General features: G+C 42.5%; 2 protein-coding genes across 2 annotated transcripts; both read left to right on the top strand.

Annotated features, from left to right (window-relative positions):
* The first annotated feature begins 525 nt into the window (after nt 1-525).
* nup153 (nucleoporin 153) lies at nt 526-16,265 on the top strand. Its single transcript, XM_063899858.1, is given in 23 exon segments — nt 526-642; nt 3,737-3,953; nt 4,098-4,373; nt 4,951-5,093; nt 5,541-5,669; nt 6,851-6,967; nt 7,092-7,136; nt 7,217-7,270; nt 8,454-8,594; nt 8,707-8,759; nt 8,846-8,981; nt 9,435-9,593; nt 9,697-9,795; nt 9,881-9,962; nt 10,056-10,157; nt 10,247-10,879; nt 11,020-11,151; nt 11,154-11,195; nt 11,516-12,394; nt 12,958-13,389; nt 13,890-14,108; nt 14,227-14,410; nt 14,645-16,265. Coding segments are annotated over 23 exon segments (4,437 nt in total). The 5' UTR covers nt 526-564; the 3' UTR covers nt 14,730-16,265.
* A 774-nt stretch (nt 16,266-17,039) lies between these two features.
* LOC134874609 (tektin-1-like) lies at nt 17,040-19,542 on the top strand. The gene is made up of 8 exons (XM_063898680.1): nt 17,040-17,044; nt 17,167-17,335; nt 17,771-17,896; nt 18,022-18,480; nt 18,593-18,700; nt 18,787-18,930; nt 19,046-19,125; nt 19,234-19,542. Exons 1-8 carry the CDS (start codon nt 17,040-17,042, stop codon nt 19,430-19,432), a joined length of 1,290 nt encoding a protein of 429 aa, XP_063754750.1. The 3' UTR covers nt 19,433-19,542.
* The last annotated feature ends 225 nt before the right edge of the window (nt 19,543-19,767 follow it).

The following is a 19,767-nucleotide window of genomic DNA, read 5'->3' on the forward strand; positions in this document are numbered from 1 at the left end:
ACAAAGATTAGCTATATAAAATGTTAATACATGAAACTAACCCAAACATTGAAACAAATGATTGATAAAGCAATGGTTAGTTTTAAAAACACTGAATTGGTTAAATTTCTCCTTGAAATATAACGGGATATTTAGGATATTTGGATTTCTTGAAGCTATCAAGGGTTGAGTTTCACTATAGTGATGATGGCTGGGGTCCTGATACATTCTGCATAGTGAATCAATCAAGAATTTTGTTAATGTAGGTAAAACATCAACCATTAGGTCCATGTTTTGTCTTCTAAAAAAACTGCGTTTTTGCTATTTAAACATTCCATGACTTATTTGAAAAACAAATCAGTATGGCAGATACAATATTTTAAAAAATAACATGATTTCAAATTGTTCAGTCAAATTACACAAAATAACCCTATGATAAAGCCATGTGGAAACACGTTCTGTCAAACCTTTCCTCTTTGTTACGTTCAGTTACTACATTTCCCAGAGTTCTTTTGTGTGTGGCCGCTTTACTGGATGACAGCTATCCGGCGCCGAAACACCGATAGACACTCAGACGAAAGAGCCATGGCGGCGACGGGTGGAGGGAAAATTAGAAGCAGGAGATATCACATCGCCTCTAAACCTTACGCCAAGAGTAAACAGGTAAACCGAGTTAAAGTGCTCGTATATAAGGCCAGTGTCGATGACGTTATGGTGATTGCAGTGCCATTATGTCTTAGCTCTTGTTTTTGTTTTGTTAGAGAGATTTTATGGCCTGCTGTTAGCGCTCGTGGCCTCCACGCGCTGCTAGCATGTAAAGGAAAGGCTAGTGAGTTGGCTTACAGGTTAGCAAAATGAGACGGACTTGACAGGTCAAATCACGGCACAGTGAGTCGTTTAGACTAGTTACTCAGAATTTGGTCAAGTGCAACTGCACACATTATGCGTTGGGGTGTCCAACGTCAGCCCTATTAGCAAGTTATTAGCTGCTAGCTAAGTTAGCAAATAGCAAAGAAGTAGATTACAAGTGTTAGCCAATGTGGCTGATGCTAGCTAGCTAGCAGGCTAGCATTAGCGAGCAGCGCATTGTTGTCTTCGCTTCTTACGTTTTTAAGGCATTACAGCATCACAGGGAGAAGTGACATTGTGATGAACTACACCCGTCCATAGCTACAGGTAGCAGCATTGCATGTAGTCACATTTTAAGATTGTGTTTGTTTTTAGTCTGCCGGGAATCATTTTGGCTGTTAGGCTAGCTCACGTTAGCCGAATCTCCAGCCAGTTGGATTGCGCAGGAAGCATTGGCTGAATCCACATGGCTTCATGAGGGGACTCTACTTGCCGCCTGGACATCAGCTAGTGTTATTCTTTAAACTGCATTTTATTGTTAACAGTGGGCAAGATGTGTCTGGATTTATACATGGCAGATTCAATTAACTGTGTGACACTCCTTACGCATAATATTGGGAGGTTGTTGTCATTAATGCCAGTTTATTGGGGTATTTATCCGACTGGAGAGACATCGTAACTGAAAGCTTTTTTTAAGCGACCAGGGAGTTTATTGACAATAGTTTTACTAGTGAAAGGCGTTTTCATGATCATTATGATTAGATATAGGGTTATCCAGTAGATACACTCAATATTTGAAGTTTTTACGATTTAAAGATTTTCAGTTATTGTATTTATTGGCAGTGTTGGTTTTGCAATCTAGGTACACCATTTTTGGTCTACCTTAATCCATATACAATTAGAACAATTTCTTAGCAAACAGTATAAAGTTCAAATTCACCAAATATTAAGTTAATCAATATTGTTGAAAATAATGAACAATAATTATTGCAGTGTTGATGTTCTTCGCTGTTAGTTTGAGCTACTGAGGCCTAGTGTTATGGGTTCAGCATCTATACACATCAGTCATGAACTGTAAAAAAAACAGAGGCTGCTGACTTGGCATGTAGTACTGTCAACCAAGTTTTTAACTCAATATTATCAAGAATTAAAATGTTGTATTATTAGGGATTTGACTGGACTAATGCATTTATTCCAACAACAAACTGACGAACATGAACTGGCTATATTTAGTTTGAACACATGCAAATATAGGTGTAACAGTGTCTCATTCATGACATATTGGAGTCATGATTACATCTGCTAAGGCTCATACATTTGAGTAAATTTCCAATTAAGTGGAAGTTTCCAAAGTTCAATCAAATCATTCTGGACTTAATTCAGCCAAACACATTGATTATCCCAATCTTTTGTACAGTAGTCCATATGAGGTTGCTATAGCGTTTCAATTCCCAAAACACAGGAGCATAACACATGTATTGTTTGCGCCATCATTGTCTTGATTCATGTAGCGACGCGTTGGTTTGCTCGCTCAGAGAAGTAAGTCTTTCGAATCAATAATTAACTCATCGCGTGGCGGCAAATATGTAACAATAAAGCTGACTTTAAGATTCTAACAGGTGTGAAGATGCATCACATTTGTTCATGTTAAATATATCTGGACTCGTTTACTGAGCTTCTACTGGCCCAACAGAGAGAGCAGTAGTAATGACAAGTTGTCATTAATGATCGGTTGTCATTGACAACATGACCCTGTCCACAGCAGATATGTGGCACACTTAAATCCTTACAACAATAGCTTAAGTAGAACTACATAAACTAGAACTGGGGTGGATTTGACACTTGCCGTTCAATAGTTGAACTTGTGTGCACTAAGATTAAATTGCAGAATGGCTCAGAGATGGATTTTGTAGATAAGCAGTGAATTGGGGGCACACATGGCTCTTATCAGGAGTTAAAAAGCTTCCATGGGTTAGACAGTGTGAACATGTAGTGATAAAACCACTAGCTAACCACTTCACTCAACTCTGCCTTATCTGTCAGCTCTCTTGTCACAACATCATGGGACGGCATAGCCAAAATTTAAGAAGATCCAAGTAGAGTCCCATTTTTCAAATTTAAGGGTTAAAGAAATACATTTTGAGAAACTGAATAACTAGTCAAACCAGTTAAGTTTAACATTGTCCTGTTCAATGCTCACCAATACACCCTTCCCTTTTATAGGTCAATGCATTTATAGATTTTTTTTCAGCAATGGGCTTTTTAGATGACGAGTACCTGGAAATTAGGCTACTTTTGAAGTGTGATGTAAGAGACAAGATTCATGCTTATCAACTGGAATTCATCTCGACTCCAGTACAGAGCAGACCAGCATCACTGGCTGTTCGCTTCACAGAAGCAAACACAGCGCCTGACCCAGATTCACACTGTCATACTTGGCTTGTGTTTTGCTTTGCACTGGGGAGGACTTACGTCTTCTCATTGCAAGTGGGTCTGTGCAGCTGATTCTAATAATAAAATGCGGTGTTGATTGCTATGGTTTGCTACTGCTGTCTGGGATTTTATGACGATTTAAAAAGAAAAAATTAAGAGGAATTGCTTATCCTCAAATTCAATATCCTTTCAAACAGCATAAATATAGCACCAGCATCTTGTTTTTTTCTCAGTTTAGTAGTTGAAAAGAAAATTGACAAAGTTCATCTAGCATAACTGTTTGAGTATGCTGCTTTGATTTGAAAGCATCGACTCTAATTCATTGCTGATTGATAAGGGAATTTTCTGATGAGGAGACTTGGAGTAATGGCCTAAGTTAGTGGTACTTAGTTTTGTGGATATGCATTCATGTCTGTCCCTCGCTCATTTCAACCCTTTTTTTCCGGACTTCCTCTCATGTTCCTTCTTTCTGCAGCCGTCAGGCATCATCAGTCGAGTGACAGACACAGTAAAGAGCATCGTTCCTTCCTGGCTGACAAAATACTTCAAGAATGAAGATGCTCCTGAAGGGGGAGGAGCTGTACTGGGGACGGAGCAGAACTGCCAGACTCCTCCTCCTCCCAATGGCAGCGAAGAGGGTCCTCCTCTGCTTGATGGACGCGATTCCCCAGAGCCAAGCACCAGTAACACAGGTGAGCGACTCAGTCAGCATCACATCTCATCAAAAAAATTAGCTAGTGATTTATGTCCCATGAGAAGGAATTTCTATATTTTTCAAATTTTTTGTGTTAAATTTACCTACATGCTCACCTCTGACCTTTCCCTCTCTCAATCAGAGCCTTCAACCAGCCGGGCTTCCCTGAACTTTCAGGAGTATGTGCTTTCTCGACCACCTCTGAGTCGTTCCCATCTCCACTTTCCCCCGCTGGATGCCTCTTCTTCGATCCTGGGGGCCCCCAGCAACCTCTTCTCCCAACCCTCCACCTCCTCAGCCCCTGGACCCTTTTCCACAGGCTTCTCCTTGGTCAAAGAAATCAAGGACAACCTATCGCAGCACGAAGATGATAACATCTCCACCACTAGCGGCTTCTCCTCCCGCGCCTCAGAAAAAGGTAGAGTAAGAGACTTGGAGGGAACCATAACCAAACGTAATTAAAGTGATCAATTAATGCTCTTAGAAATGTTATTTTAAGGGGTGATATAGATTTAACTCTTCAGCATTAAGTTTATTGAAGATACTATACACAGAAAAACCTCTATGTACACTGGCTTCTGTTGGATTTGCATAAAATAATTGACTCATAACCACTGTAAGATATTTTGTGTGGGACATGAGCTTTCCTCACCAAACCTTTATTCTCAAAAATGATGAGTGTGTATTTATTATAACATACTGCTCCTTAAATCTCTGCAAAATGTGTTGGACCAACACTGGTTGAATATATTTCTCTCCATCTCCCTTCTGGTTTTCTATCTGCCCTTCAATAGCAGTTATATGTCTAGTGCAACATATTTTTGGCATCCTGTTTTGATTCCGCAAAAATGGAAATGTTTAGAAAATATATTGTTTCAGTTTGAAGAGGCTGCGGGAGGCAGCTGTCTTTCCCTCATGTAAGGATTAGCTCAGTCCTGGATTGTATAGACTGGGCTGCTATGTTTATACTGCATTTTTTTGCATGTCTTAAACAGATGTTCCCACTTCCAAAACAGCATCACTTCCACAACTTTGGTCCCCAGAGACGGACAGAACACACTCTGGCTCTCATCACGCTCATCAGTCCAGTCTGAAAAGGCCTGCTTTCAACCTGTCTGTATTTGGAACTTCCTCCAATGTGAGTATCTGTTCATCAAGATACGAAGCAACGCTTGCTGTGAGAGTAGATTTGTGATCAACATGTTGTACATCTCCTTATTTCAGCGTGCCAGACACCAGTCTCAGTTTGCTCTACTCTTAACTGATTTAGTGTGCAATCTCATTGGTATTTCTTATTGAGAATACAAACATCTTCAAAGTAACAATAGCATTTTGATCTTTTCCACACTAAACACCATTTGCTGCTTATATATTTACATATTCAAAGGTTAGAATATTTGACATGACTTCATTCGCAAAGGAAATAACTAGATCTTTAATGGCTAAAAGGACAAGCCATTGTTGATTTCTATTATAGTTGATTGGATACCTTAACCTACGTTCTCTTATATCATACATTCGATAATCATTTAGTTGAGTTATTCCCTCAATCTTTATGTAATGTGATTGTACCCCTCTCTTCCAGTCGTCATTAAACAGCACAGTGCTGAACTCCAGCCAGCTCGGAGATTCCCTCTATTACCCCGGGAAGACCATGTATGGTGGGGCAGCGGCAGTCAGGAGCACTCGAGGTCGCCCCGGAACACCGTACCAGGTGAGCGAGTGAAACGCACACAGTTTAGAAACTTCAATGCTGCGTGAAATATTTAATAAAGAAGTGAAGGGATGTAGTGTTGCCAGGATACCAACATTTTTGTTTCGATGCCGATACCAAGTCAAGAATTGCGATTTCGATACTTTTTCGAAACTTTTCTCAAAAAAGCGGAAACCGCCTTAAATGTCATTTTTGTGCTTTATTTCAAACTTGGTGAAAAAAATCTGTCAAACAAACTTGTAGTAGATGAACTACATTATTCAAAGGTTTAGATTAACTTTGGATAACAACACTGGAGAAATAAAAGGAGTGCTCTCTTTTCCCCTTTCCCTCTCTCCTTCTGCTGACAGCCAGTCGTATCCGTCTCATGCATATCAATGATCCAGTAATGAGTGACCGGATGTAGATAAGATAGTTAAGTGTGTTAGGTCTTTAACTTGAAGTACATGTTTTGCTCCGCGCACCGGTCCCGTCACAACGGGCGGAGCTGCCGCTGTGATCATGTTGAGCTGCGTGTTCTCCGTCAGCAGAGATGTAACCAAAATACTTGCGTTTTTATTGTCGAGAAGCATTGGCAATAGCACTCGCACTTGACAGAGGTGAGGCACGACTGCAGGGAGTGGAAGCAGAGCGCTTAACACACACAGGAAATACGGCTCTCATTAAAACGATGTCATTCTTAAAGTACCGATTCTAATGATATGGGGGAATCCTTGCGTCTTTAACTGCAACACTAGGGGAAGGAGCTGGGTTTTTTGTTATTGTGGTTAGATAAATGTGATTTATTATGCTGTTGATTCAGTCGCTTTCCGGTTGCATTTTTAAAGGCAATGCCCTATCAAATGTGGTATGAAACAGCATATTTCCAAAAGTAAATACATGTATTTTGGCATCGATTTACATCTTTCTTGTTCTATTCCTTTTTGCTTTTGACTTCGCAATACTCAGTATTTGTTGGAAACGTCACACCAGTCTCATACTATCCTTAAGCGACCTCCACTGGAATCTAATTCTTCAAATAAATATAATACTTAATACACAGAAATATATGCAGCTTATATAGTGTAGCTTATAAAGCACTCTCTGTGTGAGCACTGACAGGGAAGTTATAGGATGCATGTGACTGTAGTGGGAATATAGTTTATATAAATGGAGACTAAATGACCTCATCTGATCTGTAGGCCCCAGTGAGGAGACAGATCAAGGCCAAGCCTGCTGGGGTTCAGCCCTGTGGGGTGACCAGCGCCACAGCCAGACGCATCCTTCAGTCCTTGGAGCGCATGTCCAGTCCCCTCGCTGTGAGTACACCACACGCATCATCTCCACTGTTCAAACTTCATCTCGGAGAGTAACAGTGGTAAGACATTTTATATTTTGCGATTTAGCGCAGTAATTTAAATGTTTTGCTTTTTCTCTCTACAGGATGCAAGGAGAATCCCGTCAGCTGCCTCGTCCCCCCTTTCAGCAGTAAGAGCTTTTCATATATTAAAATGAATGTATTTGTTACAGTTAACTCGTTTTCTTACGTTTGTTTTTTTTCTTTGCAGTCAATGGATGGTACAAATCTAGATGGTTCACATAATCAGCCGAAAAAGAAACGTGTAAGTACATATTTTAAGATCCACGTGACGGCATTCTCTCCTGCCTGGTTTTTCCAAATATATATTTGTGTCTATCTTTGCCTTGTTTTCTTGATTTTAGGATGACTGCTTTATATTTGTCCCTGAATGACCTTAAGGTTAATCTGTGTATCCACGCCAACAACTAAACTCCACTTGTGTTTTCTGCTCAGTGTTTTTTAATCGGGCACAAGTCTTAGTGATGTGAACAAAGATATGTTTGTGGAAACCCAGCAGCACTTGTTGCGGTTTGTCTTTCTGCCACTTCCTGTCCTACTGTCTGTTGGCCTGCGTAACACCAGGCTCCTCGGCTGTGACACAGCTGTTCACCACTGTGTGTGTTTGTGTGTGCACGCCTGTGTGTGTTTGTATGTGCAAGTGCTTGTGGGCAAAAGTTAAGTAGACTCTATGGTTTATGAAAGTGTGTGTTTATGTGTACAGTGGGTTAAGTGTAGTCCATTGTTAAATTGTGCCAGCTCTGAACTTGTCCTCAGTAAACCTGTCAGGCATTACCAGCTGCAACAGCTGCTTTGTAAGTCTGAACCATGGCGTATTGACCCTCACAGGTCCAAAGCAAGAAAGCCTGCTTTGTAACCGGGCCTTTTAAAAGGCCGACTGTGGCTTTTGGGGCTTCACTTTATTATTGTCCAAAATATACTCCAACCAACAATAGGTTTCTTTGGGATTCTTATAACAATTTATAAGTAATTGGTTCATTTTTAGCATAAACTAAGAAGGCACCCGCAGAGTGCAAACCTCCAATTAAAGAATAGTTCTTTTATCCTAATAATCTATTTAGGATTTTGCTCCAAACGTAAAAGATATCACACTTCGCCCACGCTCCACCCTTTCACAAAAGTCACATTTCTTTCATGAATTAAAGAAATATGACCTACATTCATACAATTACTTTCTCTTTATATAATAATATTTTTACAAACAAATACTAAAGTATCACAGCAGTCTCTGTGTAACCAAAGCCTGGTGAGATTTACAACAGCTCAAAATGTCCCAGATCACAATCAAGGATTATGATCACGGTTTCATGTTTGAGTTGAGAAGAATAAAGTAGCTATGTTTAACACAATAAGAGCAATACTAAAGCACTGCCTGCTGGTGATTGTTATTCTAATCTTTTGTTTTTACACCTTTTCCTTTATTTCAGAGGGAACCCTCCCTCCCTCCGGTGCAGAAGCTCATGGTTCCTGCTGCAGCGTCGGTGTCAGGAAACCGCTCCGTGTCTTTTAGGCCAACTCTGACTCCTGGAGGAGTGAGCCGAACTCTGGACAAGACCCCCAGAGACACGGTCAGAAGCTCATGCATTATTATACACCGTCACATTTGACCTCTACATTAAATTCAAAAAATAGATTTCCAAACCGTTTCTAAATCTATTGTTGTTGTTTTTATTCCCTTAGCCCACAAGACAATCACCGCAACTACCTGAAGCAACCCCAGGTCCATCGAAAAGGTAAAACATGACTACTCTAATTAATCAGCCAAGATGAATCAGCTCTTAGTCTGTTTACTTACTTCTCTCTACCATTCTTTTAATAGCACAATGGGTTCCAGTGGCCCGGCCTATCCTCTGTCCAGCACGCCTGCAGCCAGCGGCGCGGGATCTGGAGGGGGGAAGATGAAGCGAGAGAGGATGAGTGCACGGCCTTCCTCTAAACGCGTTGATGAGGACGAGGTAAGGCTTTCCATCCAAACTGCTATGTGCATCAAAGGGTTTTTTTAACTCTCGATTTTAGTTTGATGCACTGGTCGCAGTGTGAAGAAACGGGTATTCAAACTGAAATACCAAGGCCCTATATGACTTATTTTAAGGCCCGGCCGAGAGGTCATAAACGGATAATGTGCCTTCATGCATTGAGATTGATGTCGGACGCAGTTTAATCTGATGTCACCATTTTTCGCTCTGAAATGAAACGCAATGATGCACTTGATGTTCACTTACCTTTTTAAAATGCTTCTACTTATTTATTTTTTACCACGGATTTGTAGTTGTGTATTTTATTTGTAATGTAGGTCTAGCCTTTTTTTTTTCCTGCACCGTCCCGTTCGCAGTAGCACTGTTCTTTTCCCCGCTGTGGGACAAATAAAGGAACTCTGATTCTGACTCCTTCTGGTTTTCTGACTTAAGATGGCTGAGCTACCGGACCTACCAACTGTTTCACTTCCCATCCACACCTTGCCTTCCTTCAGCTTTACCTCCCCTCTCCCACCTCCCACAACCACCTCCACCACCATCAGTACGGCCCCCACCACCACGCCAATGAATCCCACTAAGGAGACGAATAAGGTTGGTCTTAACATTGTCTCTATCCACAGAAATACTGCTGAATACTGCTAATGGTGGACAATATGATGAATGCACATTTAACATATCATTCTTCTTTTCCCAGGAGCTACCAACAGCCTCGACCCCTCCCTGTGTACCTTTTACATTTTCCTCCCCCATAGTCATGGCAACTGCTGCTAGTCCTCCTTCCCTTTCCCCCTTAGTAAGTAAACACTTTTAAAATGATCACTTATTGATAAGGGAGACATTTATTTACATCATTAATAATTGTTATTTCCTGTTTGTAGGCTGAATTCACTTTTAGTGCACCTGTAGCAAAGTTAGGTCCATCCATGTCAAATGGGAACCTGGCCTCTCCCATTCTCGCAGGTCAGACAGCTTTCCTACATTGAGCATGAGGATGATTATGTGCCTTTCCTGAGAAAGCTGGAGGTTTGATCTCTCTGTTATTGTTTTCTGCAGTGAAATTACCAACAAGCAACAGCACAGAAGACTTTGAAGGACCTTTCAAACCAGCCAAGACCCTGAAGCAGGGCAGCGTGCTGGATCTTCTCAAAGCACCTGGTAAGAATCAGTCTCATTGCACATCTCCAGTGTTTGGATTTATACAAAAATGGTGTTCACTGCTTGATACTTTGCTTTACTCCGTCTAGGCTTTGCTTCTCCTGTTGCTCGGACCTCCCCAACCCCAGAAAGAGCTCCGCAGCTGAGCTCCACACAATCAACAGCCCCCTCCTTCTCCTCCACCACTACAACCACCTCCTCCCTCCCATCGATAGGGTTTGGCGCTGGGTTCAAATCCCCACCAGGCTGGAGCTGTGATGTCTGCATGGTGCAGAACAAGCCATCGGACACCAAGTGTGTGTGCTGTTGTGCCCCACAGCCCAAATCTATGGACAGTAAACCTTTAACAGCCACCTCGGATGTGGTTGAGAGCAGCGGCTCCTCCACCACATCAACCTCTGCCGGTTTTGGCACAATGTTCTCCAAACCCGCAGGAACCTGGGACTGTGATACGTGTCTAGTTCTAAACAAACCTGAAGCAGTTAAGTGTGTGGCCTGCGAAACGGCCAAACCTGGGACAGGGCTTAAACCCTCAGCAACTCTTCCTTCTGCATTCTCAGCTGTAAAGACTGTATCCCCGCCCACAGCCCTCGTCTCTACAGGGTTTTCTGGATTTGGAGACAAGTTCAAAAAAGCTGAGGGAGCATGGGAATGTGATACATGTTTGGTAGAAAACAAGGCAGAGGTGACAAAGTGTGTGGCCTGTAGCAGCGCCAAACCAGGTAATTTGAACTGGAGCAGGGTCATGTTGGGATTTGATGTTCTACAAAATGCTGAATCTTTGTTTACTCATAGAGTATAATACCTTTAACTGTTGGCAATTATTAGTTTAATAAAGCATTTTTCCTCATCCTCACAACAGGAGTTTCTGCAGCAGCCTCTTCAGCCACCATTGCTCCAGTGATTGGCTTTGGAGATGCGTTCAAGATGCCGGAGGGTGCCTGGGAATGTGACGTCTGTCTAGTGCAGAACAAGGCTGCTGATGTACAGTGTGTGGCTGTCAGACAGCCAAACCTGGAGCTATCGTGGAGCCCAAAGGTAACAAAAGCGACCCGCTGTTACTCACATTTTCAAGTGTTTGTACCTCGCGTACAAAATCTTGTGACAACACCGTAGTTACAATCGCATCAGGCATTAAACTAAATATATTCATCTGATGACGCTTAATAATGTTGTTACGCTCCAGCTGCGGGGCTCAGGTTAGTTCTTATTTTTTGTTGTGTTGCTTAGGCAGCCTGGTTTGATTCTGATATACGAAAACATACTGAAATGATTTATTTATTTTTAGATTAAATTCAAAATCTGGTCTCTATTGATAGACCTATGCTATAAAACCTCATCTTTATTATTCCTTTCAGCTTTTGGTTCAGCTTTCGGTTCGTCAGCTGGTGGGACTTCAGGCACCACTTCTGGAGGATTTAAGTTTGGCACAACAGACAGTACCTTGGGTTCTGGATCCGGAGGTTTCAAGTTTGGAGGCTCATTTACAGAGTCCTCCTCTTCATCGTCAGGTGGATTCAAATTTGGAGTCCAATCAGAAACCACATCTAATGACACTACTGCCTCCTCAGGGTTTAAGTTTGGCAGCTCATCTGAGGGCTTTAAAATCGGGGTTGCCTCTAGTGATGACAAAAACTCAGACCCGCCTGTCGCAGGTTCTGGGTTTAAGTTCGGAGCCAGCGGTGGGATAATGTTTGGAACCGGATCCTCTAGCGCAGAAAGTGTCTCCTCTAAGGGCGGCTTCAGCTTTGGACTTTCAAAACCCGAAGAGAAAACACCTGACACCACCTTGTCTTCACAAGAGAAAAGTGAAAGCGCAGCATCATCAAATGACACCACATCCACAAACTCAACAACAACCTCAAGCAAGGGGTCTGTATTTGGGAGATTGGGCGAGCGAGGTTCGACGACCCCCACACCACAGGGGGGCCCCACGTTTGGTTCTTTACAGGCAGACAAAGAGCCAGCTGCTCCCGCCTTTACCTTCGGGAAGCCAGAGGAAAATAAGGAAGCCCCCACCTCCTTAGCTCCATCCGGCTTCCTCTTCGGCGCAGCTAGTAAAGATGCAGAGGCTGCACCACCCCCGGGCGCCACTGGGGGGTTCTCCTTCAACAAGCCCAGTGCTCAGACAGAACAACCTCCACCGACCTTTAACTTTGGCAAGCCAGCAGACAAGAGTGAAACATCTACTGCAGAGGCCCCGAACCCGTCTTTCGCATTTGGACAGAGTGCCGCAGGTGAGAGACCGTAGTCATTATTTTGTGAGTGCTAAGCTTTCTGTACATACACAAGTTCTGATTTGAAGTTATGTAGTTTGAGATGTTAACTGTTTGCTTACCAGTTCTGTCCCTAAAGTCATTGCCTGATGTGGTTGACACAGCAACATTATGAATGTTATTTAATGTAAGCAGACCAATGTCACCAACCCTACTCTGCATCTGATTCAAATGATATGCTCGTACTCAATTAGTTGGTCAAAGGCAGATAATAAGCAGATTACTTTTTCAGGAAAACTATTCAAAGAGTACTTGTTCTATTTGAATTCTACTTGCACAACTTTGAGGTCTCGGAGATGTAGATAGAAATGTGTTGTCCCTCCAAAAAAAGATTATCTTAATGACAACATCGGAGTCATTCCCTGAGCTCAGAGAAAGCTCCCCGAAAGAAGACATTTTCCAACTGTGAGAAATATAATCTGTCCACAATACGCTCACTCTCAAAGTGAATAATTAATGGATTATCCCTTGAACCGCTGCCATATTGATATAACATCACAGTAAACTGTTCTCTCCCTCAATAGACTCCTCTGCTGCTCCAAAACCAGCATTTTCCTTTATGTCTGGCAATCCCATCGTCAACTCCACCACCTCTACATCCACCACCCCGACGCCCAGTCTGTTCGGCGCCACCACCACAAGCAGCAGCAGCAGCAGCAGCTCCACTCAGGCTCCCGCTCCCTTTGCTGCTCCTAGCACTTTAATGTTCGGTCAGCCAGCTGCCACCGCCACTGACGCTCCCCCTGCTAAAGCCTTCCTCTTCGGCCAGAGTCAGGACAGCCAGCCTCTGGCACCGTCAGCGGCCAACCTGAACTCCATTTCATCTCCCGCTCAGCCCTTCCTCTTCGGTGCTCCTGCTGCTGCCACCGCTGCTGCTCCTCCTCCTGCTGCTGCTGCTGCTGCTACTCCAACCTTCGGCTTTGGAACGGCAGCGCCCTCTGCTGCTTCCTCAGCAGGTCTGTGTTAGCGTCTTTATTCAGTCAGCACACACTACTCAAACAAGACCTTAAGAGTGATAGTTATGGCAGGCAGAAGCATAACATCTGAACCTGTTCTCCTATAATAGGTACATTTAATAGTCTTTTGACCATTCACTTAAGGGAGTTACTCATTCATAAAATTGCACTAGCATTGTTTAATACTTAGACCTTTCTACATAAATACATCACATTTAAATCCCTTTTTATAGCTTTTGATTAGTGAATTTAAAAACATGTCTTATATTTGCCTACCTGTATTGATAAAAACCTTTCTGTTCAGTCTGGCACTGACTTTGTTTTTAGCAAAAACCAATGTGCATTGCTTTATAATTGACCAAGTCATTACACTTTCTCATGTTGATTGACTTACAAATGATGGTGAAATCAAAACTTCACATTTGATCTTGCTATATATTGCTTTTATATTTCTTATGTACATGTAGTTATATTTCCAATCGTTTCTTTTCCACCCACAGCTCCCTCTGCAGCTCCATCTCCATTTGCGTTCAGCTCGGCCCCCTCTGGTGGATTCGGGGCCAACCAGACTCCTTCATTCGGTTCATCCTTTGGATCGCCCTTCACAGCGTCACCCTCCCAGCCCCCAGCGTTCGGAGCCAAACCCAACGCCGCCCCGGTGTTTGGGCAGCAGAACAGCTCCACACCTGTCTTTGGGGCGGCTGCTAATTCTGCTCCAGGTGGGGGACTGTCATATTTCTCCTTTGACATCAGGACGTCCGTGGTTCCCCCTGATTTAAAAAAAAAATTGTGTTCATTATGAGTTCAGTTGTGTAAATGTGCCCCTTTGTTCTTAAGGTGGAGGCTTCCAGTTTGGAGGAGCCAGTGCATTTGGAGCCACAAACAACGCCTCAGGAGGAGGAGTGTTTACTTTCGGAGGAGGGCCTGCAGCTTCCCCGGCCCCCCCAGCCAACCCCTCCATCCCACCCCAGGCCCCTGGAGGTGGATTCAACTTTTCACAACCCCCCGCATTCAATATGGGGTATGTCTCATTTCCCTTAGTTAACAGAAGAGATAGAGTAAAAAGTAGGTCAAAGCTGATATACTCGCATCCCCTTTTCAATCTTTAAGACCTTTTTCGAAATGCTTCCAGTTTGCATTAATATTGCCAGTTAGTTATAGGTGAACCAATAATCGAGCCTGCACATGTTTCACAGCTGTCTGTGATGGCGCTGTTTGTCCCGATGCTGATGGGAATGTGATTTTTGTCTTCCAGGTCAAAAACCTTCACCGCCCCTCCTGTTGGACAGCCGGCAATTGCTGGGCGTAAGATCAAGACAGCGGTGCGGCGCAGGAAGTAAAGCCCTGCGGACTCGACTTCAAAGTAGACTTGACTTTCGACTTGACTGTATCCCCACTGAAGGCTGAACAGAGTCCTGGACGTCTCAGCTAGACAAATAATGAAATGAAGAGCAAAGGTTGGGGCCGTGTTTTTGCTCGGGCTGGAAGGCGGGCAGGTGTTTGAGCTGAAGGCTAGGCTCATTATTCAAAAGTTTTCACATTTAGCCCGGAGCTGTTGATATGCGAGACGGATCCCACAGGACTTCACATGAAAACAATTTTGACTGAACAATAACAGTGACTTAGGAAAACAACAATCAACCAAGGACCCCCTGCTCAACACGACGAAACAACAAGACAGTCATATCTATATTTTCAACACTGGCAAATGTCTGCTAGACTTTAGGCATGACTTTTTGTAATAAAATCACAAAGGCAAAAACTGCAAATCTAAAGAGTTGCGAGTACTCACAGAATCTTATTATTAGTATGGTTGGTGTGCAGAGCGGTAGTGAGGGCTGTGCGGCGAATCTCCAGCGGCCATCCTAAAAACTATTAAGACTGCTCCTCTTACGGGAATCAAAGATGCCGCTGGAGATGTAGCCACGGTATCAGTGCGGTGTGCTGTATGTACAGGGATGAGCGTGTAAACTTTGTGGTGAATGCAGCGTGCTTGTTTCCCCCCCCCCCCTCTTATGTACAGACTTTGAGGTGTGTTTGGTTTATTGTACATGCTGAGGTTGCGTGATGGTGTGCGTATGAAAACTGAACGAGAGTTATCGCCTGGGCCGCTAGCATAGCCGCGCCACGGGCGAGCAAGCAAATGAATGTTAAAAACAAAAACAAGGGGAGGACGGATGGAGGGCGGGGGTGGGAGAGGGGGAAACGTATCCATGCACTGTGGAGGATGGACCGGGACGGAGGCTGACGCCCTAGTTCAACTCCTTAAGGACTTTGTAAATGCATAGATTCAAAACTAGTTACATGTTTGATTCTTTGGTTCGCTCCACTTCTCTGCTTTTTGTGCCGTCTTGTCTCTCTCCTTCTTCCTCCTTCATCCTTATACTCTCCTTTTACCTCTCTCTGTCTCTCTCTCTCTCTCTCTCTCTCTCTCTCTCTCTCTCTCTCTCTCTCTCTCTTAATTGGCCTTTGAATATTATTATAAAAACTTGTAAATAGTGATGTTTTTTTTTAATCTGTGAAGTTGAATTTTTTTTTTGTGTACCCAACTCTGCATTCAGCATTTTTGTCTTTAGAATTTATTATGTAAATTCCTATATTCAAAGTTGCCCGAATCCATTTAAAAGGAGCTTAAATGCAAATTGGAGAGCCTTTGATGATTAAAGGTATATTGGCTTTTCTGATCCACTTTTGTTTGGACCAAAACCAGTATTGTACAAAGTATTAAGTATATATTTTTCTATTGCGTGTTTAAATGGACGAGGGTGACTTTGGATGATACGGAAGTCAGTTTAATTTTAAAGCCATGATTATTACTGGATGAGTGACGAAATTAAAACCATGGGTAATTACCATCAATAAAACTATAAAAATAATTCCTGTTTTCTGTTGTTGATCTTTTCATTTCGGGACCCACAGGTGGGATTAGATGAATTGGCTGGCTGATATTAACACATAACAGGTATATCTTCTTTAGTGAAAATACAACCTTATTGAATAGATCACTGACAAAATCCTTCTTCCCTTAAAGTCATCAAGATTAGGAGTGTTTTGACCAAATAGTATAAAGCTTTTGAGGGAATTCCAGGTTTGGGTTGTGGTTAATGGAACAAAATAGGCCCATTGTTTATGTGCCCTTTTTGAAATGTATTTTAGCAGGTGGCCTCTTTGGATTTGTAGTCCGATTTGGACACAAACTGATTCACGCTTAGTTAGTTTCTGATCCTGGGATTTTATTTCATATAAACCTGCTTTTCGTCTTGAAGAAACAGTTCCCGGTGGTTCTATAATAATAATATATTTTATTTGTATAGCACACTTTAAAAACAAGGTAATCTTAAAGTGCTTCACAATTCAATGAGAATAGAGTTAAAAATGATCAGTAATATATATGTATATCAAAGGCAATTTGTTTGTCTTTTTTGAAAGTAAGCTGGTAGAGTATGTTACTATGTTTTCTAGGTTTAATGCTTAAACTGATATTTGAATTTATTTTGTAAATATAAATTGTATCCATAGAGATGCATTCCAAGTGTTAGCTTACTTTTGAATCAGAATTCATTTCAGCTCCATATCCTGATCTGAGAGCGCGTGTGCAGCAGCTGACCTTGTTCAGTCCAGTGTTTACATTTGAACAAAAAAAAAAGACAATGTGGTAAGTACATCTGTGTTTGTATTGTCTGTCAGCATTAAGTTAAACCCTGAAAACATTTGACAGAATTGAGGAGAAAAAAATCGAGATGTCTTTTATTAAGCTTTTTTTTGTCACACTGTTAGGCGACATGGTGCTCTGAAGGAGGACCTGATGAGTTCTGAGGTCCGGTTGTCTCTGCCTGTCCTCTCCTCAAACAGAAATGTTGTAGGCCACAGACCTCAGCTTCAGAGAAACAGACTGCTGAAGCTCGGCGAGGAAACCATCTGTTCCCTGGGTGACGATATCTCACGGGTAATGAACATTTCCTGATCCTCCTGCCATATTTTAACTGTTAATTATCTCGTTTATGACCAGAAGAAGTAATTGAATCCTTGACAGTAAGAAGTATGATACATTTCAATGAATAACATAAAAAATATAGCATGTTTGTGATGTATCAGTGTATGAAAATGTGTAATCTATATAACTTTGTTCTGGGATTAGATTCAAATTATGAACTTAGACATAGGCACATAGTTGGAATTGCATTGTATGCTGCACGCCTCACAATACTCCACAAATGATTGGATGAAGATCCGGCTGATATTTTGTTATGGTTTGAAAAGCTGATGTCCATTTTACCATTTGAGCGGGTATCACATGTGTGCAGAGGAACCCTGGATGAGTTTGTTAGAACTGGTCCCGAACTGCACTTTAGATTACAATGAGATTTTTTTTTTTTTGTAGATCCCATATGCCACTCGTAGCATAATGAGGCATCTCAGCACTCGTCACACCGAGGTCAGCCAGTGGAAGTCCCAGATATCTGAAAGCATCGGGAAAGTGGATCGAGAAATCACTGTTGTGGAGCAGGTACACACTAATGACTTTTTTATATATTGCAAAACAAGGAAAGTGAGTTTAACATGAATCCCTTTATCTCAATCATTGACCACCGTTTCCTCTGTGATTTAAAATATCATTGCTTTCATGTCCAGGTGAAAGACTTTGCTGAGGGCTGTCTCCAGGAGAAGCAGGTGTACAGTCAGCTCATGAGCGACTGTGTGTCCATCAGCAACAGTCTGGGCTCAGTGGGCCAGAGACAGGACCGCGTCATCACCGAGCTGAAGAAAGAGGAGCAGCTGACCAATGAGATCAGAGAAATGCTCCAGAGAAACATCTGCATCCTGCTGGAAAAGCGAGGCTCTCTGAAGGCGATCCGCGCTCAGCTGCTGGCAGATTTTCGGGACAAGGGTGAAGCTATCAAGCTCACCACCAAATGCATCGTCCATGACGTCAACACCCTGAGCTCCCGTCTCCCTGCCACTCAATACAGACCAAAATATGTCAGCTATAACGATTGGCTGTCCCACTGCAGGGAGCTAAGGCGGGCAGCTGATAACCTGATCAACAACTCGTCTTCCTTCAGGGGAAACATGCGCTTCACACTGGCCAATGTAAGAATATGCTGACCTCAACACTTCATACAGAGACCTGAATACAATAGTTTAGTGCTTAATATCAACTCTTGCGTGACTGTAAAACGTGGTTTATATTTGAATCTTGCAGCTGAAAAATTCCCTAGAGCGCCAGCGTCGCAGCACAGTTGATGCTCAGAGAAAGAAGATCAATGATCTGACCCGGGTCCAGGATGCTCTGATCTGGGAGAGGCAGCAGGTGAGTCTACTCACTTTTTGTTCTGTCCACAGAATTGGCTTTTTGTGATGCTCACTCACACTCATGTGGCTTTCTGTTGTCTCCAGATAAGAGATGAGATTTCTGATCTGACGACGGACGTTCATAAAGTAGCCTGTCAGATCCAGAATTGTGACTCAAAGCTGCAACGGGCCACACAACGCCTGGACATCCTTCACCAGAGACCCAGACGTGAGCTCTGCCTGGACCAGGTAACAAATTAGATACAGCTGCATACAGAAGCACAGAAAGACATAATTAAAGGTTTTTTATTGTTATTGGAAATACTTTTGCGTTAACCCTTTCTTTCTTTTCGTCTTTCTCCAGCCCCTATTCAGCCTCACACTGGAGAAAGATGACCTGGAAAAAATGGCAGCTGGACTTTGCCCAATCTTGAAGCGCTCTCAGTAAATCTTTCCATTCACTAAGATCGCAATTTCACTTCTCTAATGAAACCCAAATTCATAACTCTTTATGATATCCTGAATGCACTAATATTTATTATTTTTTTTTAGGCGGGAGCTGGAGGTTGCACACAGGCACCTGACGATTCTGGAGGAAAAACTGGCCAAAAATGTTCGCATCATTGAGGTGGAGCAGAAATGCCAGAAACTGCACCAGAGTTTCCTTCCTGCGCTCGACACCAGTGTGATCCTGGCCAACAAGCCCAGGTTCAGCACGGGCCGATCCAGCGCGTTCTCCTACCTACAGTAGAGCCTGGAAGTGCACATATGTGGTCTTTTCCATGTGGTGTTGCAAAAAGAAATAAAAACTTAAACATTATTACTTTTGCTGGTTTAGAATGAATATGAGCATCACCTTGAGGCCCCAAAGATTTCAGGTGATATTGTGCTTTCGTACATATTCCAAAGCAAGAACAAAGGCTTTATTTAGGAGAAGGACGCAAGAACTGGCCTGATGGTTATTTATGTTGGACTTTTAAATCGAATAACAGCAAACCAGTTGACACAATAGGCCAGGGCAGTTCCAGTAATACGATTTTTAAAAACTTTTATTAAATAGCTCAAATAAAAATCTAAAAAATCAGT

Source organism: Eleginops maclovinus, chromosome 13 (genome assembly GCF_036324505.1).
Source record: "Eleginops maclovinus isolate JMC-PN-2008 ecotype Puerto Natales chromosome 13, JC_Emac_rtc_rv5, whole genome shotgun sequence".
In the NCBI taxonomy this organism is placed as follows: Eukaryota; Metazoa; Chordata; class Actinopteri; order Perciformes; family Eleginopidae; genus Eleginops; species Eleginops maclovinus.